We start from the raw sequence: 23,675 nt of genomic DNA, 5'->3' as shown, positions 1-23,675 counted from the left end.
AACTCAAACAGCTACTCACTCTATGGACCCAACACATTCACATCAGGGACACAAACCAAAAATTAGAAACTCAATAAACATCCATGAGTGCTGACATGGTTAGAAATGAGCTAGTTGTCACAAACAGTTAGCAGCAACATCGTAGAGAGTAACACAAGTTGCTAATAGACTCGCTCGCTCGCTCGGCCGTCTCTTTGTACACGCTCTGACTCCTACAGGTCGGTTCTTCTCAGAACTAGACTGGTTCCTTCAGGAGCTCCGATGTGTCGAGAACGCTTCCTCCCGTACGGTGGCACACACCATCGCAGCCTCGCAGCACCATGAGACGCCACACACACACACACACACACACACACACACACACACACACACACACACACACACACACACACACACACACACACACACACACACACACCAGGCAACAGAGAGCCACACCACACACACACACACGCGCACACACAGACAACACACACACAAACACACCAAAAGGACTCCGCTGCAGGACCTAAAGGGGGGCAGTCCTAAACCTGGTCCGAGGAGTCCAGAGTGTAAACAAGATGGTGGAAACTGCAGCCGGCCTACCAGAGGGGAACATGTGACCATGATGTTTACACGTCGAGGAAACAAGCAGGTGTGTGCGCACGAGACCGACAGGACGCCGCCGCCGCCTCGCCGACCAGACGGGACCACGTAAAGGGACATTCTGATGTTTTTCAGCCTCGTGGCGTCTGATGAGACTCAGGAACACGATTTATATTCACAGGTTTGATTTTTACAACAGAAACTGAAAAACAAAACTTGTGACGGATCAAATGATTCAACGATGGACAGAAAGTTATTCAATAATCATTTAAACTGAAGTGTAAGAACACTCTGTGATTCCTGCTTCTTGAATGTGAAGGTTCGCTGCTCGTCTTTGTCACATGACGGCTGCAGAAAACGTCATTGATCTGCATTATTGATTCATCCGACAGAAAATTCAGAAAAATCGTCATAAAAATTTCGACAGAAAAGCAGCGACACCTCAGAATCAGGAAGCTACATGGTGACTGAACTGATTCAGATTATCACACAGCGATGAACTTTTCTTTAGATTATTATTAAAGTCACTGTGACGGAGAACAAAACGTCTGGAGCAGTTTGGTGGACTACGTCAATTTGGGTGAACTGTTCCTTTAATGGCTGCAGCTCTACTTCACACACACACGTTGTGGTGTTGTTGTTGTTGTTGTTGTTGTTGTTGTTGTTGTTGTTGTTGTTGGTCTCCCAGTCACTGAGGACACAGAGAGGAGAAAAACAGCAGACTGTCCCTTTAAGGCCCGTCAGGTCGTTTGAATGAGTCCAACCAGAGACTTGAGTAAATGTACAACATGGACGCTCTGACTCTCCCTTTCTGTTAGTGTGTGCACCCGTTCATCCCGTCCAGCTCCTGTGGCCACCCTGCAGCTCAGTTTACTCGCCTCCTCCTCACCCGTCCTCCTCACCCGTCCTCCTCCTCGTATGGAGAGCTCGCTCCCCACGCAGACAGACAGTTGCACTAACTCACTACACTGTAAAAAGCTCAATCACACCGTTTTTTTTTTCTTTTTTTTGTAGGTTTTGTTTTCCTCAACTCTTCTTTGTGTTTTAAATTCGATCATTATAAACATTGTTCAAAATGTTACGAAAGAAAATGTACACTTGGTTTTTTGTGTGTTTTTCTATACAAGGCAGGCAGAAGCGGATTACTACGTTTACCGGCGTTCGTCCCCTTCCTCACCCCCACCTCCCCTCCGTCACCTCCGCAGCACTCCCTCCTCCCTCGGTGAGTGCTTCCACATGCGACCCCCCCTCCCCCTCCCTCCCTCTGACCTCCTGACCCCTCCACTGATCGGACGAGTCAGACCATCGCTTTAAAATAGATCTGTATATATTTATATATGTTTATATCAAAAAGGAGGGAGGGAGGGGGATCCCGTACATCGCGTCGGGGGGTGGAGATGATCCCCAGGCATCCGGGCCCAGGGAGGGAGGAGGGGGGAGGCTGATGCAGGGAGGGGGGAGGGAGGGAGGCTGTGGAGGAGCGAGGGGGGGGTGAGCTCTGTCTGCAGCGGGATAAGACTCGTCTGTGTGGAATGTCAGCTCATCATGTCGTTGCTGTTGACGCCGTATGTCGAGTTCTTCATGCTGTCGTTGACCTCCCTCCTGAACACAGACAGGTTCTGAGTAAACCTGCACACACACACAGAGACAGACAGACAGACAGGTGTGTGAGGAGAGACAGGTGAGACAGAAACAGAGTGGAGCATCCTGCCTCCTACACAATCTTTGGCAGAGTTCATTTTGTTCATATTTTCTTTCTCGTTCTGATTAAATGGATTAAAAAGGTAAAGTGTGAGTTCTTCAGGTGCGTCCTGACTGACGCAGGTAAATCTGTGACTCACCTGTCTCGATTCTTTGTTAGGAGGTTTCTCTCGATTCCCTCCATCAAGTTCTCAAAACATAAGTGCATGGCCTGCTGCTTCTCTGGAGGCTGGCTGTTCACGATGCTGTTCCTCAGGTCAGCGAAATACTGCACAACACACACACACACACAACTGTTAATACACACTCTCTCTCACACACACACACACACACACACACACACACACACACAAACACACACAAACACATACACTCACACAGTGCGTCATGGCTACCTTCTCGTTGAGCAGGATGAGGCCTAACAGAGGTCGAGACATCGACCACTGGTTCCTACAGTCCTCGAAGATGATGATGTTCAACACAGTGGACAACATCTGCAAACAAACAAACAGGATCAGTCGTCAGTCGTCCATTCTGAGATTAACTCGTCCCTGAATGCAACATGTTCCTAAATTTATTTTGTCCCTGAACGCAACGTGCCCCTAGGAGTAACAGGTCCCTGAATCCAACATTTCCCTCAGTGTCACATGCCCCTGAACTCAACATGGTCCTTAATGTAACATGTCCCTGAAAGTAACATGTTTCTGAATATCTTTTGTCCCTGAACGCAACATTTGCCTGAATGCAATGTTTCCCTGAGTTTTCTCCTGTCCCTGAACGCAGCATGTTCCTGTCTGTAACATGCTCCTGAATGCACCATGTAAGGATGCAGTGATCTGTAAATCAGTCATGTGACAGATCTACATTTAATATTGTGTGTGTGTGTGTGTGTGTGTGTGTGTGTGTGTGTGTGTGTGCTGATCTCAGACCTGCTGGATCATCTCTGGGTGCTGCTGCATGATGTGCAGGAAGCGGTCGTCCGTTGCCATGGGAGTGGGACGCTTCTTGGTGGAGCGTGACAGCTGCTTGAACAGGTAGGTCACTATGTGGTCCAGACTGGAGCAGCAGCCCGTGCACACCATCGTATCTGAAACACACACACACACACACACACGGATGTTACTTCCACTGTAACGTGCACACTCCTCCGGCTCGACCTTTGACCTGTGAATGTGTTACCGAGCGCGGTGAGGCCTTCTGATATCGACGACAGGATGTACATGACGACGTGAGGCTCCAGGCTGGCGATGAAGTTCATGTGGTCCTGTGTGAGAACCTCGAGCAGCGAGTAGAACGACTGGCTGAGCTTCGGGTAGTCCTGCAGGGACGACACGGACCAGAGTCACTGTACTGGACTGAACCGACACACACTGGGCCGACACACACTGGACCATCACACACTGAGCCGACACACACTGGACCATCACACACTGAGCCGACACACACTGGACCATCACACACTGAGCCGACACACACTGGACCATCACACACTGAGCCGACACACACTGGGCCGACACACACTGGGCCGACACACACTGGGCCGACACACACTGGGCCGACACACACTGAGCCGACACACACTGGGCCGACACACACTGAGCCGACACACACTGGGCCGACACACACTGAGCCGACACACACTGAGCCGACACACACTGGGCCGACACACACTGGGCCGACACACACTGGGCCGACACACACTGGGCCGACACACACTGGACCGACACACACTGGACCATCACACACTGGACCATCACACACTGAGCCGACACACACTGGACCGACACACACTGGACCATCACACACTGAGCCGACACACACTGGACCATCACACACTGAGCCGACACACACTGAGCCGACACACACTGGACCATCACACACTGAGCCGACACACACTCAGCCAACACACTGGACCAACACACACTGGGCCGACACACACTGGACCATCACACACTGAGCCGACACACACTGGACCGACACACACTGAGCCAACACACTGGACCGACACACACTGGGCCGACACACACTGGGCCGACACACACTGGATGTTTGTCAGGTTTGTAGTAATTCCTGATGACAAAGTGGATTCAGAGTATTTCACAGTCAGAACCAAAGCACAGATGACGGTACCAGTAGGTCGCTGTGAGGGATGGACAGCAGTAGTTTGATGAAGGTCTGTAAGGCGTTGTCGAGCGCGTCGTCGCCGTACAGACGGAAGACCCCGAAGTTGACGTAGTTCCCGCTGAGCACCGCCTTCAGCATGGCGAAACAGACGCTGACCCCCTTCAGCTTCACGCCGTACACCTGGTCCTTCGGGACTTCTCCCAACGTCAGGATGCGATTCCCTGCAGGAGGGAGGACCAAACGTTTAGTGACGATAAAGCTGCAACTTATAATTATTTTATTACACGTTCATCTGGAAAGTTTTAAATAAAATGTCAGAAAACAGAGAAAATGTCCATCTTTAAACTGTATTTCAGATGTTTTATTCTCCTTTCAAGAATGTGTGTATTATATAAACTGTTCAATAAAGTTTTATGATCCTAATACTTGTGTTTTCTTCATTCTTGAAGTGTTTTATTCAAGTCAATTATTAATATATGTATATATGTATTTGTTTATATATATGTATTAATATAAATATTCCAGCGAGAACTGAAACAAAGTTGAATAATCTCCTTTCACACAGAGTTGATATCCTGATGATTTAAACACTGTTAAACAGAAATGAGCTGCAGCAACATGTTTTAAAAATGTATCGATTATTTTTCATCATGATTAATTTCATCACTTTTAGAGGAAGCAGCTCATCACAGTTTGTATCTGTGTTCATCAGCTGATCAGTGACAGTAAATGTCAAACATAAAGTCAGTTTAAGGGATATTTAGAAACAGTTACAGGCTTTGAACACCAGAGGGCGCTCACAGGTTGGATTAATATTTAATAAACTAATTCTCTTATTTTTGATATAAACCTCAGAAATTATAATCAATGTGTTACACATTTTTACTGCATTTGTTCCAGTGATTATTTAACATCTTTATTTGAAGTCGTTTCACACGTTGAGCCTCCACCAGGCTGAACATTAACAACATGACAGGAGGCTTTGGGTCAAAGTACCGTAGGTCGTGATCATCTTGCTGGTTTCTCTGAACAGCAGGATACCGTTTGGTGACGACACATCGAACTGCAGCCGCTGAGATCTACAAACAAACAAACAAACAAACAAACAAACAAACAAACAAACAAACATTAAGGTTAAAATTCAATAATCAGTGTCAGGACAGAAATTTGTCTGTGAAGCTTGGTTTGTTTTGGTGTGAAAGTTGTCCATTAACTCGAGCTGATTCTGGTTCAGTTTGTTTGTGGTGATTCAGACAATCTAATAACAAATCCACCAGCTGATCAGGAAGAAGACGAGTTCAGTGATTTCTCTCATTAATCAGACCGCTGCACCACGTTGAGCTCGTATCTTCTCAGTAAAACCTTTGGATTCAGTTTTGTTTTCCCTCCATCCAACGAGCACTTCATGCTTCCTTCTTCACATCAGCACCGACTCAGTAACAATGTTCGAATCACTGAACCTGATTTCATCTTTAGAGTTATCAGCAGCAGAACGTTAGATTCAGGCAGCGGGATGTTTCTGATGAAGAGAAACTAAATGAAGGCGACACTTTCCACAGGAAGTCAGTGAATTAAGAGAACCGTGGCCCAACGTTACGTTTGAGGACTCCTGGTTTAAAGTAATCCAATTACATTTTGTTTCATTATTCTCATTTTGGATCATTTTAGGGGAAAAAAAGACTTTAATGAAATCTTAAGATCTAAAACACAAACAACAAATAAAGGTTTACATTTAGTTTTACTTTGTCATTTCCTGTTTTAATTTAGAAAATGTTTTTAATTCTTCATGAGCTCTTTGTGACACCAGAGAAGATAAACACAAAGAGAAGCATTAAGACAGGATGAATGAGTGACATGTCAGTCATGTGACACAGTGTGAACATTAGTTATTAAAGCTCCTGAAAAATGTTCTATGAATAAAATCTGATATTATTATTATTATTATTATTATAAATCCCCGTGACGACTCGACAGCTCAGATTTGAACCTGTTCACATCTTTGAATGTGTCTGAAGCTGCTGAGGGATCATGATGCAGCAGATCCTCTCCTGACAGACCGACCTCTGCAGGAAACATTATGGATTCATAATTTACCTGTTGTGAACGAGCTCAGCCATAAGTTTGAGGACGGGTGTGGTGCATGCTGGGTCGTGGTACCAAAGCTCGATGGCTCGCTGCAGAATGGGCATGTAGGCTGGATATCTGCGGGTCTGCGTTCAGGACAGTTCTCAGACAGACTGATGAATAATAAATATTATTTCAGTTCAGTGTGCAGTTAAAAGTTTAACATCGTCATGGCAGCTGTAAGGATACATCCAGTCAAAGAGCATCATGAAGCTCGTCTTGGCGTTGAAGGCGAACGCGATGCCTCGAAGGTCTCGAACCAAACCCACCAGTGTCCTCTACAGGAAACAAGAGAAGAAGAAAACTGTTGGATTAAAAAGCGACTGCTTTAAACGACGTCCCTCTTTAATGTAGAGCTGCGACTAACAGCTTTTTCCTCATCAATTAATCTGCCTATTATTTTCTTAAATAATCGATTAACTGTTTGGTCCACAAAATGTCAGAACATCGTAGAAAATATCGTCACGACTTCTTACTGCTCGAGATGAAGATGAGAAAACAAATCATCACTAAGCAGAAACCAGAACCAGACAAAACTTAGCACTTCTTAGGGTTAGATAAACATAAACAAGCAGTGTGTGTGTGTGTGTGTGTGTGTGTGTGTGTGTGTGTGTGTCACCTTGGCTTCCTGCTCGTTGAAGGTGTTTGTACTCAGCATCTGAGCCACGGCTTCAAACGCGGCCGTCAGAGGCAGCATGAACTGTTCGAACTGGTCCTCGTCCTCGCCTGCACACCAACACAGGACGCTCAGTTAACAAACGTCTTCATGACGTTATAGAAACAACAACTATCACAACACAGAAATACGTGTGTGTGTGTGTGTGTGTGTGTGTGTGTCTTTACCTAGATCAACCATTAGCAGGCGTCCCAGTGCTGTGTAGAAGGTGGTCCGACATCTCATGTCGCTCAGATTGGACTGGTTGTTCACTCCCAGGAAGGAGAAGTGCTCGCTCTGAAGAAAACACAGGATGTTAGCAACAGAGCGTCTGATTAATATTATATTTACAACATGAACCTGCGCGTGTGGTGAGTTCATAATGCAGCTGGGTTATAAGACAGATCTCTTAAACCCTGGTGCTTAATGTGACGTGTGGGTGATGTACTCACTGTGTGGTTATTCAACATGAACTGGACAGCGCTGAGCTTCACCAGCTTCCTCACACTGCTGTACGTGAACAAACAGGAGGTCAAGGAGAAAACACGCAGATGGAGAAACGTATAATAAAAAGTTCCTTATGTTTGTTTGTTAAACCGAGACATGTGATAGTCGGGACATTTTACAGCTAAAAAATAAAATAAATGAGCCCCAGACTGGTGATATTATTATCTCTGTACTTTGAGTCATAGATACGTGAATATATCTGCAACTTTGAACACACACACACACACACACACACACACACACACACACACACACACACACACACACACACACTCTTCATAAAGGATATCCTAAAGAGAGGTCATTCAGTAGTTGGAGTGTCTTGGAGGTGATTGGTTCACACTGGCCCCAGTACTTCAAGTTTGTGATGCTGAAAGAGAGAAAAGAGAAACTGTAACTAATGAAGAGAGTTGAAGGTTTAAAATGACACCGACATGCTTCAATAGTGCTGTAATTACCTTATACAAACACACAATGACTCATCAATAACCCGATCAGGACCGATCGGTCTGATCACTTTATTACTCACATTTTCCCTATAAAGACACTCAGCACCATCGTCTCGTCATTCAACCCCAGAACCTCTGATAGTCGTCGATAAAGCTGCGAAATAAAAACACACACAGTTCAATCAATACGATCAACACACACACACACACACACACACACACACACACACACACACACACACACACACACACACACACACACACACACAGTTAAAGTGATCAGAGGACACTGAGCTTCAGAAATGTGTTGGCTTGGTCATGATTAGGGTTTGATTGATTATCGGGGCTGATATTTATCATTTTTCTGATTATCGGTATCTGTGTATCACTATCTGATGTCATGAGTAACAGCTGATAACACTGAATAGTCTGAACCTGCAAAGTAACTTAGTAACTACACAAAGTAACTAGTAACTAAAGTTATCAAATAGATGAAGTGGAGTGAAAGTATTAAGAAGCAGAAAACTGAAGCAAAGTAGCTGAAAAGTGAACACAAGTGCAGTATTTGAGTAAAATGTACTTCGTTACAGAAAACTTGGAACATAGTTTTTCTTCTCATTATGTTGTTTTCTGTGCCGATTCCTTCGTTCTGGCCACTGTTTGCCACTTTTAAACACTGTGTTATATTTAGATGGTGTGTGAAGCCGTGGTTTTCTCATCATCGTAGTTTTTAAGACTACGTCAGCTGGATTTGAGAGAAGTGATGGACGGGATCCAGAAGAGCTGAACCGTCACAACTCTCTGAAGCTCAGTGTCGGCTCAGCAGGGCGGACAAATGAAGCATGAACAGACGGGGCCTCACTCTACAGGGTTAAACTAACAGGAAACGGGGGGCCGGTCCCACATCAAACTACATCCAACAGCTCCTCTAATGCTGCTTATTGTGCCGATTCTAACGGTTTCCGGTGACTCGACTCAGTAAAGACACTTAACAACCTGTAACATGGAGCTCAGCGGTTTTCAGTGGTGTAAAGAGCAGCCAAAGTAGTCAAATTAAAGTAGGGATGCACGATAATTAACGAGCCAATCATTTATCGGCGGGAAAAGAGGACATTCATAGAGCCGATAACTCCCCCGCTACAGTAGGCGGCGCTACGCTGCTTAAAAGTTGGTTTGCTATCCATCACTAACACGGAGAAGATGTAGAGGAAGAGAAGAGGGAGCGGGATGACAGCGAGCACAACACGCTGCTGTTCAAAGATGTCGTCGCCCATATGGACATTTTCTAAAGTTTCACAGGAGGAAAAAAAAATCTTATAAGTCACTTAAAAAGTCGGAATCAAGTGTGTTGAAGGAATATAAAGCAGCAGCAGCTTTTTCACACCGAAACAGACGAGTGCTCCACCGCCTACACTACTCAACATTCAGCTGAACGCTGCAAGAAGTTTTCTAAAGTTAACCCAAAGGTCAAAGCAGTTACTGAGAAAATCACAGATTTTTCTTTGCACTCGATGACCGGCTCTGTTTCGTGGTCGTAGATCGAGGATTTCTTCGGCTGACGGCACATTCAGAGCCCAGGTATCCTCTCCCTACCTGTCCTGCAGGATGTGGTCTCTGTTCATAAGATCTGTTCTGCTGCAGGATGTGAAATCGACTCTTAATCGAACATTACAGTCGATCATCTTCTGCAGCCTCATTACAGAAACAGTCTGAAATCCTCTTATTGTTTTATAATACAGAAACATGTTTCTGTGTCAGACGGTCACAGCTTGAGAATATTAATCACCTTTACTCACCACATCTCTTTAACCCCTCAGGTGTTCATGAACTAGGTTCGGCACTTTTTAAAATACAAAAATTTAAACGAAAAATGATCATTTTCCATCAGTTGCAAGAGGCAGGTAAACATCAGTAATTGGTGGAATAAAACCACACAACAAGTTCACAGGGCGTCAAATTCAACAAAAGCTGAAGTTTCTCGAGGAAGCTTTAAGTGCAGTACTTGGTACATTAAATGGTTTGCTGTTGGTAGTGACTGAGGTTTTGGGGATATCTGCTGATCTGATGCTACTTGATGGGAGGGAGAGCAAACACCAGACACGAAGAGCACGTGTGCGTCTACAGTTTCTACATTCGACCACTTATCTGGGACGTTCACATTTTGTAGTTTCTGCCCCGGACAAAGAGAAACACTCCGTCAGTCAGCATGAAGCGGTGTACAATACACAAACTACACAATAGTTCGACACGAGTAGCATCAGACTGAGATGGTGTGTTTCTATAGAAACTGCTGTGGTCAGCACTAGCAGACACCACGGTGCTCAGGACAAAAGACCTGCTCATCCCCAACAACTTGGCCCCCCGTTAACAGTGGACAGTAGAGGGTTACTGAGGGGGGGAGGGGCAGCAGGGTGTGAAGCCAGGCCGGGGTTAACAGTCCTGTTCAGACCTGGTTTCAACATCCGTCCTGAGTGATCTGATCACAGTGTTCAGCTCTCAGGCCGTCAGTTCACAACTGACATTAACACGAGTGAGCACAGATCTCGCTTCTTCACTTTATATGCAAATAAACATCACTGCGACAAACAGACACGATCATTTTCACACAAAGAAATAAGTTCCTGTAGAAAAGTGCTGCACAATGTATCGTCTCAGCGTTTCATATCACAATGTGAGCAATCGTCACGTCGCAGGACTGGCAGAGTCAACTCAACTCAGACACATGCTGCTGCAACTTTCTGCTGCTCGATGTGACTAATGACTAACTAACTAGTGACGCGCACAGCGAACCACCAATCACAATCGTTCTTGATCAATTTATCAAACAAAGAAGATTCTACACTGGATGTTCGATAAAATGTTATCCCCTATTTAATCACTACAATGATTGATTATTTCCAAATCATAGTTATTTAAGTCGTCTTCCTGTGTTTTTTTAGAATATTCAATATTTATCACAGAAAACCAAAAAATCATAATGTCAGTTTATTACAATACTGTGTAGAACATTTGCTGAATTTACAAGAAGGCCCAAATAATGAAGACTTTGTCAGAGACGGCGTTTCACAAAGTTTATAAAGTTTCTAACTCAACAACTCACTAAACTGAGACATTTGTTAAGGGAGTCTGGTGACTTTGATTCCAGGTCTGAACAGGGTTAAGTAACACAGCGGACACATGCCACAGACTGCGACTCTCTAACAGGACAGTTGTATTTACCTTTGATGATTTCTGCACCTGGTCGCCGATGTAGATCTTTCTGAACTGTTCAAAGAAGCTGAGCATGGCCAGCTCCAGTCTCTCGTTACCCGCCTGAGCTAGCCGAGAGTCCGTCAGATTCATCAGCTGGAGCACCCTGAGGCGTTTAAACAGACACGTATGTAGTCAGTTCTTTAATTACAGTGAACCTTTGTAAACACATTTCTATCTCTATATGAATCATCTAAATCTGTTGTCTAAGTTTCATTCAGGTTTTGTGGGTCATCTCAGTCGAACTCGAACATGTGGAGTACCACAGGGACGTGTTTTGGGTCCTTTACCGTTTCTATTACATCTGAATAACTTCGACATGCTTCTGCTGAAAATGTACCTTTCTATGCTGATGACTCCATTTTGCTGTGCTATAGGATTGAGAACAGTGAAGACAGTAAGTTGAACCTAAACCCTTCATATAGTTAGAACTAATTGAAAAATTAAAACCTGGGTAAACAAAAGCCCAAGGTGACACCTTTGATGTCCATCCTTTGATGACCATGAAGTATGAAGGCCGATCTCGTCAGATTGCTGTTGCTGCTTTTAACGAAGCAATTTACTGTTTCCTTGTTTTTTGACATCAAACTAAAGTATAAAAACATTTTCTGAACTAAATAGGTACACTGCAAAATAAGTGAAATATTCTTTATGTGTTTTGATATTTAGGAGATTTTAATCCTCTTGTATGAATTCTTACCGACAGACTAACTCTCCGTCCATGGCGTCCTGCTCATCTGTACTCGCAAACGACACCCGTCCCCCGATCACTGCCCCGATTATATAAACCAACCATGTCAACCGACCTGCAGAGAGGCACTCGTTAGTAAGACCTTTACATCCTGAAAGCAAGATAACATGCACAGTTTCAATTCATTTAAGTAGCCACATTGTCATTTTTACTTAAAGCTGAAGCAGCTGACGTGTAGAGTAACTGAGTGTATTATGCCTGTATCATTTAAACAGACTAGTAAAAGTACGTGCTACAAAAGCTCAGATGGTATTTATCACTACGGAGTCAAACACAATTAGAAACATTTTGGAAATAAATTAATTTAGCATGTATTTACCCTCCTGCACAGTGATGTCTGCGGCGCTCGAGTTGGTGGACTGTAGCAGCTCCTGGTAGGTCTGAGCTGCCTGGTCGAACAGTTGGACCAGCAGAGCACAAGTCTTCTCGTACTCACACCTCCCAATGGTGGACAACTGGTCTAACTGCTGCTGAACCAGACCAGCGTCATCCAGAGGGTCTTCTAAACCATCTCTGTGGAGTAAACACACACACGGACACACAGTTTAGTCACTTTGTGTGATCTTGAGTTATAACAAACATTTAAAACATTTCCATAAAATCTGAAATTTGTAGATCTACGTATGTTTATGAGCTACTAGTGTTGAGCATCTCATTTTGACTGAACATCTTGGTACCACGATACAAAGCTGATGGTATTTCAGAGCAGATCTCACCTGAGGATGACGTGGACCGACTCTAGCCGTGAGGTGATGTAGGCTTTAGTGACCTCTGGAGTGTAGGTCTCCAGCAGATGAGGCTCGGTGGCTTTAACGTAGGGAACGGACGCTGCCAGACGCTGCCACAGACTCAGCAGGTAGTGAACACTGTTGGGGGCAAACTCCCAGTGCTGACACACAGGAGGAGAGGAACAGGTGAGCAGAAGGTGAGGAACAGGTGAGCAACAGGAGAGGAACAGGTGAACAACAGGAGAGGAACAAATGAGCAGCAGGTGAGCAACACCTCCAACACCCACCTGCAGACTGGTGACGGTGAAGTTGGCTATGAGACGAATAACTTCAGGGTAGTTTTCTACTTTGACCAGCTCCCCCAGCTGGTAGTTACTCTTCAGTCGGGCCAGCAGACGACAGAACTCGTGGTAGTTGTTAGGATCCGGCAAACACTGAAACACAAACACGCCACATCGTCACGCGACCAGCTGACAACAAAAGAAACGCAGCAGGAGAAACAGGTGTGTGTGTGGAGCAGGTGTGTTACAGACCTGGGGGTTAGCTAGTATCCTTTTTACTCCGTCGACCAAGTGTGAAAGAAACTTTGCTCGTTCTGCGTTGTTGAAGAGAGACCTTCTGACGGAGGCTATCTGAACTAGACATGACAACACCTGCACACACAAACACAACGTTAGGTCTCAGACAGGAGGCTACACCTGTTGTCCTGGATGGTTCATCATGATGTCACTTACCAACGGGGAAAGGGACGGAGGGATGGAATGATATAAATTGAAAAAGAGCTGCAGGGTGGAGGAATCAAGAAACGCTGCAAGATAGAAATAAAACAGAGGACGTCAGTCGAGTACTCGCAGCATTTTATATTTCAGTGACCATTTTTTTAAAATCTGCAGCTGCAAAACCAGATTGTTCATTGTGCTTTGACACACCAACACTGAGTTACAGAAGAAAACAAACGACAGACGGGCCGAACCCAGGCCTCGTTGTTTAGTTGTGCACAATGATGTGTAAAAACAGCTGCTACTTTTTCATACGTCACCGATCTAATTTGACAAATCTTTGCTCGTCTTTAGACCGCGGTGACAAACAACAAGAAGCTGAAGGAAGCTGGAAGTTAGTTGAAAAGTTCTGGTTACTTTAGACGGGAAAGCAGCTTTTAAACAACTTTTATTGGACCAACAGCCCAAAACCCCCAAAATATTCAGTTTACAGTTGAGAGTGTCGAGATATTGTGATAATCACGATAACTGTTAGATTAAAAACTGAAATATTGATCGTGTGTTAATAATACACACATGTGTTGATAAGCACGCAAAGACTTTTGTTTATAAGCTCATCATGTTGTCTTTTCACTACCAACTGTAATTACAAAAAGTTATCAATAAATTAATTGAGTGATTACGAGGTGAAACAATTCAACTTCAACAATCGAACTCAGATGCAGGATGGAAGATCAGAACGATTGTTGTACAGAAAGAGAAATCCACAGTCCAGCCACTCAAACGAGTCGTCCACAGGCTGGTAGAAGCAGCCGACACACGGTGAAGGTCTCGTTTTCACTTCAAATTGTTACGCAGAGCCCCTTTAAACGATACAACACTTAGTCACTGCAGCTACCTGATCTCCATGATGTGGGGATCTGTACGGTGCACAGGTCGTCCGACGACTCGTCTGTGGAAGTTCCTATAAAGTCGTAGTTGAGGCAATTGTAGCTGAGTTTGAGCAGCTGCATGAGCAGACCGTGCTGAGATTCATCGTTCAGGTTCAGGTTCTTCCCCGAAGCCTGAAAACAAACACAAACAAACACTCGGCTTCAGTCGAACTGCAGCAGCTACGCTCTCCTGTCAGCTGTCTGATTAAACTCTGTTGTTAAGTTCAGTGTTTTTAAAGTCCCATTAAAATCTGATCTGCTCTTTATTTCGCTCCATCTGTGTCATAAAGGGCCTTCATCAGGTTGTTAAAACATCTGAAGAGGGGAATTATTCTCAAAGTGAAAGCAGCTCAGTGCCTCCAGGGATCAACTGTTCCCTGCAAGAAACAACCTAATAAGACAGTTAATCTGAAATGTGATTAAAAGTCTTGGTTGATGATCTCTAACTTGGTTGATACCTGAACTAACAGACGTGGTTTTATCTTCCTCTCATGGTTTCATGTTGTCTGTGTGAACAGACGTACCTGTTTGAGGAGGTTGCAGGAAAGAGTGAAAATGTCGAAGAGGGAGGAATCTCTGAACGATGATGCTATCTTCCTATGTTTGGTCAGGGGATGCGTCGTGTCAGCCTGGCAGGAGGAAACAGACCATGTTTAACAACTCAACACAAAGAGAACAACATGGAGGATGAAGAGACGACGGCAAACCTACCTGATTGATCTCATTGGTCAGCTGTGACAGGATGGTGACCCCTATGATGCAGTGTTCAACGCTATCCTGTAAACACACCACATACACATCAGCTAGAGTGACACACATCGTTACACAAACAGTGTGGACCACGTGACTGAACACACACCTGTAGAAAGCGTGTGACGTCCGCGATGACGTTTCTGAAGACGTAGTCATCTTTCTGACAGTCGAACCAGCCAAGTTTGGTGATCCTGGCGTACAGCTGGATCAACGCCTGGGTCACAAACGCTGCTAACTTCGGCCGCGTGGCCAGATAATTCAACACATAGTTCCCTGAACGCCACAAACAAACAACAACAACCTCATGAGGAAGAACAACACACCAGAAAGACTCAAAGTTCCTGCGTACAACCAGAATACTGAGCAAGTGTAAAACGTAAATAAACACAGAATTTAATAAATCAAGAAGAAAGAAATCAAAGGTCGTCAGTCTGCAGTTCAACCAGGCTGCACGAGGATGTCGTTAAAGAAAAGAGCCTGGAGATTCAGAGGCTGCACACACTCGGTATCATCATCCGTCCTGAGTGATCCAATCACAAGTGGACAGCTCTCAGTCTGTCACTTCACACCTGACACCATGTTTTTACTCAAAGACAGAAAGAAGTTCACGTAGAACATTTGTCGAATTTACCAGAAGGAACAAATAATGAAGAATTAGTCAGAGACAGAGTTTCACAGAGTTTGTTAAGTTTCTCCTCATGAAACAACTCTTAAAATCACTACATTTGTTAAGGGAGCCTGGTGGTGTTGTGGTTACTGGTTCAGTGGTTGGACGGTCCGATCACTCAGGACGGATGTTGACACCAGGTCTGACTCGAGCTGTCGTAGTTTTGCGGAGATCAGCCTGATTTACTCACGGATGTCGATGCGTTGTTCGAGGGGTAGAGGGTTGCTGGTTCGAGACACCAGTTTAGACAAACAGGTGGCCGCAAGCAGCTGAGAATATGACGACTGTGATGAGAGGAAAAATATTCTGTTAGCTACGAAAACATTTTATTATTAATTAATCATTTTAGTTTCTTGACAACAGACAGAAAAGAAAAAGAAACATCTTGAATAGACACAAATTAAATCACACAATCAAAACTTTTACATCTGAAACAAACAAATTCATCTTCAAAACATTTTAGTGTCAATATTTGTGTTGTTTTTTAGTCTGCAGAATAAGATTCTGCAAAAAACTCCACATTTGATCAGTTTCTAAAATATGTTGCACCAAAAGTGTGAAAACGGCGTAAAGGGCCAGAATATCTTCACATGTTACTGTGAACTGAGGATTGATTTGGACCGAACCAGAGGAGACTGGAGACAAACCAACACTGTTCTGGTGACTGTGGTTCAGTTTGTGTCCAGTCTGAGTGAAGTGTGTTTGACGATGAGTTAACGAGGCGATGAAGCTCGTCTCAGTTCAGTCAGAGAGAAACTTGAGTTCAGACGGTTGTATTTTTGTGTTTAGAAGGAAAATGTGTGTCAGAATATTTATTTTCTTCACATTTAGTGAGTTTATTTTGTTGACTTATTAGACTCAGTAGTGAACTGACTGCTTTTAAAACTACAGGCTGTCAGACTGTCACCTCTGAGCTACAGAGTGCTGCTAGGAGCTGGTTAGCATGCTAACTTCAGCAGACATGTAACACAGAACAGACGTCAACACTGTTGTTTCTTCACACAGTGATGATGATTTCATTCAATTCTGGCCGTATTTTATAGATTGTTCCTTTAAACACAGTGATGCCTCAGTAATACTACTACTACTACTACTACCAATAATAATAATAATAATAATAATAATAAGTAAGTACCACTACAGTTACAGTTGGCTAACACACTCCTGTCCTTCTGTCTAAGTCCAGTACTGACTCCTGAGTGTGTGTTACAACGTGCTGCTGCTGCTTCAGCCTCAGCAGCGTGTTGATGTGCATCACTGTGAACTCACGCTGCCTCGCTCCAGCAGCAGCTGACATTTGCTGAGACAGTCGGGGCTGTTGGTGAACTCCACCAGAGCTTTCTCTGCCTGGTGTCGGACGGCGGTGTCGGTAGTCTCGTACAGCTGCTTACACAGGATCTCCAGCTGGGCAAGGCCCTGGATTAAACACAGAGAGGTGGAAGATACGAGGCTTATCAGTGACCGACAGGCTGCACAGACTGACCGCTAACACGAAATGAAAAAACTTTATGAACGTGACGAAGAGAAGACGAACAACCAAGAACAGAGAGCTCAACACATTCCTGACAAGATGCTCTAACATCACACAACTTCTGCAAACGTCTCGTCTGCAGGTTGAGACTTCAGAGGTGTTTAACATGAAGCAGAACTCAGAAACAATCAGCACAACAATCACAACTGTTACGATCACAGATTCATCTTCTCCAGTGACAGACACAGCTGCTTTTCTTGCTCCATCTTAAAAGTTTTGGACAAAAACAAAACATTGAGGACGTCAAGTGACAAACTCTGATTGATAGATTCAGTGTTTAGCCTCAGTAGAGTGCATACCTCCACTACGGCCCAACAGTCCTTCTTGATTCAATCGAGCCTGATCCAATATACGTGTTCACAGACAAGGAGTTTGACTCCAGTTAAGTTTGTTCTCAATGTGCAGGAAACAGTTTCTAATCATTAAATCTAAAAAAATAAATAACTGAAAAACAAAGACTAACACGTACGAGAAGTCCAGAAGGTTCAGTATGAAGATGATGACTGGATCATAGTTTGGGTGAACTGCTCCTTTATGCTGAACCACCTTCTCATTGTCTGCTTCTCCCGTGTGAGAACTTCACTCTGACTTCACTGGAAACTAAATATCTCCCCCTTTTAATAAACTAAGTGATTAATAATCAGTTTAATTGATAGTTAAAATAAACGAGGCTCTACATCTACTGAACCTTGTTTAATCTCAAGCGGCTGCAGCAGAGACGTTCACTTCCGCACGTTTCATGATAAAGTTTATTCAGGAGTGCTGAGTCATGCACAGTCACAGTCACACGCCCGTCACGACGGCTGTGCCGCCTGGTTCAAGGACAGGACTGAAGGTGGGAGACATGGAGGTCTGGTCCATCCGTCTTTCTGTGGTACATGTTCTGACGGTGCCGTGTGCAGGTGAACAGGTGAGCGGTGCAGCAGGTGAGACAGAGTCAGTGTCACATCACGTGTTCACTGTGGAGCTCTGCTGGCCTCAGATAAGAGCTCAGTACCAGGCGCTGCCTGCACATCCACCATCTGCTCCTCCAGATGAAGACCAACTCCACAGAACTTCATCGAGTTATCAACCTGCACGCAGCCCGAGCAGCGAGACACGAGGACAGTGAGACACGAGGACGGTGAGACATGAGGACAGCGAGACACGAGGACAGTGAGACATGAGGACAGTGAGACGTGAGGACAGTGAGACATGAGGACAGTGAGACACGAGGACGGTGAGACACGAGGACAGTGAGACACGAGGACAGTGAGACACGAGGACAGTGAGACATGACGGCAGGACAGACGGCTGGTGATGAGACGGGTTAACATGTGGTCCAAACTGTGACTCTGGATTGAAAATTTTTATTTCCAGTCATTCAGTTTGATCTCTGATATAAAAACATAAATATCAAAAAGGCAGAAGAAGAAGAAGAAGAAGAAGAAGAAGAAGTAGAAGAGTTGTGCAGGTTTCTGAGAGGAGCAAGTTTTAAAACAACAAATCTTATTAGAGCTGTGAAATATTATATGTGATATTTAACATATAACTACGATAGAAATGAGAAATGATCAGTTATCAGATCTGTTAATAATAAATCATCTGAATAAAACACAGTGTGTCTCCAGGAGGTCCTGAGCTGAGACCAGGACAGTTGTTTAAAGACGTCCTGCTCACAGGACTGAACAGATGGTTTCTGCTCTCTGACTTCAGATGGAAACACTTGTATTGTTTATTTGTACGAGTGCAGCCTGACAGCAGACATGTTGCATTTACATATTTTAGTGGTAAAGTTCAATGAAGGATTACATTCAGTTTTCTTTCTGCTGCTGAGAAGTTATCGTAGTTATCAAAGCAAACTGTGTATCAGAGGATTGTTAATAAAACAGATATATTAGTGACTCTGATAACAAAATAAAATATTAATAAAAATCAGTCCACTTTTGTTGGACAAGGTGTAAAACTGTGGTGACTTCCTGATGTTCTGGAGAGTTACTGAGCTCATCTGATATTTAATCTGACGGTTTTTAAACGTTCAGCTTCTGAATCTTTAAGATTTTCATGATGTTAAAATTCATTTCTTTGGATTCGGACACTGAGACATTTTGAGATATCTTGTGAGTCTGTAACAAGACGTTTACATTATTTCCTGACATTTTAAAAACAAAACTATTGAATCTGTCGCTGGACGTCTTCTTGGAGACTTTACCAACGATCCGTGTTGAAAACAGTTATTGTTGTCGTTAGCATGCTTGTTGCTAAGCTGCTCACAGGTGGACGGGTCTCGTTTCTAATAAATTAATTATCAGGTTTCACACCTTTTTCTAGAGATCATTTTCCAGGACTCGCTCAGTGACGATGGAGCGCTCAGACACTAATGTGCTCCGTAATTAATCAACTTATAATCCCAGCTGCACTGAGCCTGAACACCAGAGACCAAGAGCTGCGTTCATCAGGATCAACGTTAAATAAAAGAACAAATAAGACGAGACTCTAAAAACAAAACAACTCCCTGGTTTCCTTTGAGAAACATCCACGTTATTATAACACCACGTCACTATGTGTTTTACATGACTGGAAAACAGGTCAGCTGTTCTCCAGGACGCGTGGGAACCCGGATCGTGTGGTGCTGGATCGGTGCACAGACACTTATTCCAGCGTTTTAGGAGGCATCAGAAGAATCTGTGATTCTGGTTCTGGAACAAGGGGTTTTTCTCTGCAGCTAAACATTTTTAATCTTTTCAATCAAAGAGGTTTATTATAACATTTACCTGATTATCTGTGTGTGTGTGTCTGTGTGTGTGTGTGTGTGTCTGTGTGTGTGTCTGTCTGTCTGTGTGTGTGTCCGTGTGTGTGTGTCTGTGTGTGTCTCTGTCTGTCCGTGTGTGTGTGTCTGTGTGTGGTCTCAGTCGATGTCCTGCACACATCATCAGCCAGATGTGGTTCAGTAAGTTGTACTTGGTTACGTTTCATCACTGGTTGTTATAAATGTTGACGGATCATATTGATTATTGATCTCCCTGATTATAACTTCTACTCGTGTCTGTACCGGCCGAGTTTGAGCCACTTATTAATATCAATAAAAGACAAACGTGCTGGTTTCCTAAACTACTTGTTAGGAACTTCTTTATAAATGTTACATTATAGCTTTTCTTCTGGGTATCGGCTGGAAAACAAACTGCATCTCTGAAAAGTTATTCTAAAGTTATTCTAAAAGTTTATGAAGAAAACGTAATATTCAAGTTTTCTAACATCGACTAACGGAAAATAATCTGCAGATTAACTGATAAATAAAATAAATAAATCATTGGCTGCAGCACTTTTCAGTTTTGGGGGATGATTTCAATGAGCAGAGAAACATCTTCACTGACTTAAACTAAATAAACAAACTGACCTTAAAGGACACAATTTATACTGTTTTACTGTGTTTATATGTGGCGGACCCTGCCACCTGTCTGGCTTCAAACTGTGTTCTGGGACCTTATTTTCCTCTGAGAGCAGCTTGTTTATTCACTGATGGGAAAACAACATATTTCTGAGTTTGTATTATTACCTCATTAATATTGTAAATGTAAAACACGACACAACGCTGCTGTAGACAGACACAAGTGTGTCTCCCTTCTTTGCTCTGATGTACTTTGAACGGAGTAAAACACTGTAATATATAATAAGAAGAGGATTAACATGATGTCCCTGTCCAAGTATATCTTTTACAATCAGATCACGATCCTCGTCTCTGGAGCTCATGTGACAGACCGATATGAAACAGGCTGTTTGGATCGGATCCAGGTCCAGTCAGTGTCAATGACGGTGCTGCGGCTCCTCCACGCTGCTCAGCTCAGTGCGGCTGCTCTCCGCTGTTAGCATCGAGGCTAACGCTGCACATGTTCACCGCCACTGGTGTCCGCTGGCCGGTACATGCATCTGCTCGATGTGAGCCGCTATAGCTGCTGAAATAAAGCTCACCTGTCTTCGTCATCACTCGCATTCAAAGCTACACAACAGCACACGCTAACGTTACCGGCACAACAATAACACGGTGCACGGAGTTAGCTTTCACACTGAAGCGGGGAGGTCTTTCTCGGGACGGTGCGGGGGACCAGCCGGGTCACTGGGGCAAATGTAGGCAGCACAACAGATCTTTCGGTTAAACTTCAACCAGTGTGCCCTGTCCTCCCTGTGTGGCAGCTATTCCCACACATGTGTCCAGCCCAGACCACGAAGCAGCTAGCTTACAGCAGCTAGCTTACAGCAGGCTAGCTTACAGCAGGCTAGCTAAACAAAACAGCTCTGCTTAGTTACGCACATAAACAACACGGGAGTGAATCCCCCGCTGTTCTCGGTTTAACGTGGTTCATATCCAACACGGCGACAGCGGACACGGACACGAAGCCGGTTTTACAGACAAACAGTTAATCCAACCGAACCATGTTTTCAAACGGGCTCGGGCGGGAGAAGTTGACGTCTGGGCTGAAGCTAACGTTAGCATAGCTCGCTACAGGGTCAGCTAGCTGCAGCACAACATCACCACAAATACACATTTCTACTCTTGGACACGAGGAGGAGGAGAAACGCTCAAAGTGCGAGCTCATAACATCGGTAATGTCCACAGCCTGAGTCTCCCTGGCGCCAAACTGACAGGTGAGCAGCTCGCGTTAGCCTGACAGCGGCGACCCGCTCCCGGTTTATTGTTTACTTCGCTGAAACGCGCCGGTTAAACGCGCCGTTGTCAGCGGGACGATGTGCGTTCAACCGACACCGACAGCGGGGGACTGTGCGGGGCACGACCCGGAGGATCGGCGCCTTCTGTTCGCGTGTTCGAGCCCTGAAATCCTCCTCTTAGCTAACACAAGCTAACAGCCACCGTCCAGCCCGAGCAGTGACAGCAGGCCACAAGTCAACAGAGGCGGCCACATCCTTTCTTTCACCGCCGGCGGCCGGAGCACCGCCGCCCGCTGCACGCGGCCGCCGCACTCAGCCTGCCTGCCGGGGACGCAGCGCCCGAATCCGCATTCACACTCATTTCCGCGCCCGTGGATGAATTGTCGGATACAAAAACATGAAACCTCTGCTTACCTGCACATGATCCGCCATTTTTCTCCATTTCATGCACCTCACACTCCCCCGCTTATGGGTATGGAAAGTGACAACAGCGCCCCTGGCGGCGGCTCCTCGCAGCTGCAGGGAGCCTCAGTCACTCACCTGCAGACACAACAACACAACAACACAACAACACAGCAACACAACAACAACACAACAACACAACACCACAACAACACAGCAACACAACACCACAACAACACAACAACACAACACCACAACAACACAACACCACAACAACACAACACCACAGCAACACAACAACACAACAACACAACAACACAGCAACACAACACCACAACACCACAGCAACACAACAACACAACAACACAACACCACAACACAACACCACAACAACACAACAACACAACACCACAACAACACAACAACACAACACCACAACAACACAACAACACAACAACACAGCAACACAACAACACAACAACACAACAACACAACACAACAACACAACACCACAACAACACAACAACACAACACCACAACAACACAACAACACAACACCACAACAACACAACAACACAACAACACAACAACACAACAACACAACAACACAACTCCTCACACACACACTGCTGACAAACACACTCCTCACACTGAAAGATCCACAACACACGCTTATAATAGTCACAATAATAAAAGGATGAATGTTTCATGAACGTTCAACAGCTTTGTTGATGAATTTGGGTCCAAATTAGTGAAGTAAGTAACTTTTGATCCACATCAGTGACATGACGGAGTAATGTGTGTGTGTGTGTGTGTGTGTGTGTGTGTGTGTGTGTGTGTGTGTGTGTGATCTGTGTGTGTGTATGTGTGTGTGTGATGATGTGTGTGTGTGTGAGTGATCTGTGTGTGTGTGATGATGTGTGTGTGTGTGATCTGTGTGTGTGATCTGTGTGTGTGTGTGATGATGTGTGTGTGTGTGATGATGTGTGTGTGATGTGTGTGTGTGATGATGAAAGCCATTAAAGTGAGACACACACTGTAGACAGGAGACACACAATGTAGACAAGAGACACACACTGTAGACAAGAGACACACACTGTAGACAGGAGACACACTGTAGAAAAAGACACACACTGTAGACAGGAGACACACTG

General features: G+C 44.6%; 1 protein-coding gene across 1 annotated transcript; it reads right to left on the bottom strand.

The window, feature by feature from the left end:
- Positions 1-1,597: 1,597 nt before the first annotated feature.
- Positions 1,598-22,599, bottom strand: xpo7 (exportin 7). The gene is made up of 28 exons (XM_073477826.1): positions 22,534-22,599; positions 17,214-17,360; positions 16,135-16,228; positions 15,384-15,550; positions 15,236-15,301; positions 15,049-15,153; positions 14,491-14,656; positions 13,608-13,681; positions 13,407-13,526; positions 13,161-13,307; positions 12,862-13,034; positions 12,465-12,658; positions 12,095-12,200; positions 11,365-11,500; positions 8,226-8,299; positions 7,986-8,066; positions 7,642-7,705; positions 7,378-7,486; positions 7,154-7,260; positions 6,724-6,812; positions 6,505-6,612; positions 5,407-5,489; positions 4,417-4,631; positions 3,466-3,604; positions 3,216-3,373; positions 2,682-2,780; positions 2,427-2,554; positions 1,598-2,214 (listed from the first exon to the last, which is right to left on the bottom strand). The coding sequence occupies exons 1-28, from the start codon at positions 22,564-22,566 to the stop codon at positions 2,121-2,123; spliced, it is 3,276 nt and encodes a 1,091-aa protein (XP_073333927.1). The 5' UTR covers positions 22,567-22,599; the 3' UTR covers positions 1,598-2,120.
- Positions 22,600-23,675: the final 1,076 nt, after the last annotated feature.

This window comes from Pagrus major, chromosome 12 (genome assembly GCF_040436345.1).
Source record: "Pagrus major chromosome 12, Pma_NU_1.0".
In the NCBI taxonomy this organism is placed as follows: domain Eukaryota; kingdom Metazoa; phylum Chordata; class Actinopteri; order Spariformes; family Sparidae; genus Pagrus; species Pagrus major.
The sequence above is the reverse complement of the archived record's forward strand: the minus strand, read 5'-3'. Positions and strand labels throughout refer to the sequence as shown.

Excerpts from the sequence above, each read along its gene's own strand:
- xpo7 (XM_073477826.1), bottom strand. The coding sequence starts at position 22,566 with ATGAAATGGAGAAAAATGGCGGATCATGTGCAG. Across the intron at positions 13,035-13,160 it reads TCACCGTCACCAGTCTGCAG|CACTGGGAGTTTGCCCCCAA; the intron begins GTGGGTGTTGGA and ends CCTGTGTGTCAG. Across the intron at positions 4,632-5,406 it reads CAAGATGATCACGACCTACG|GGAATCGCATCCTGACGTTG; the intron begins GTACTTTGACCC and ends TCCCTCCTGCAG.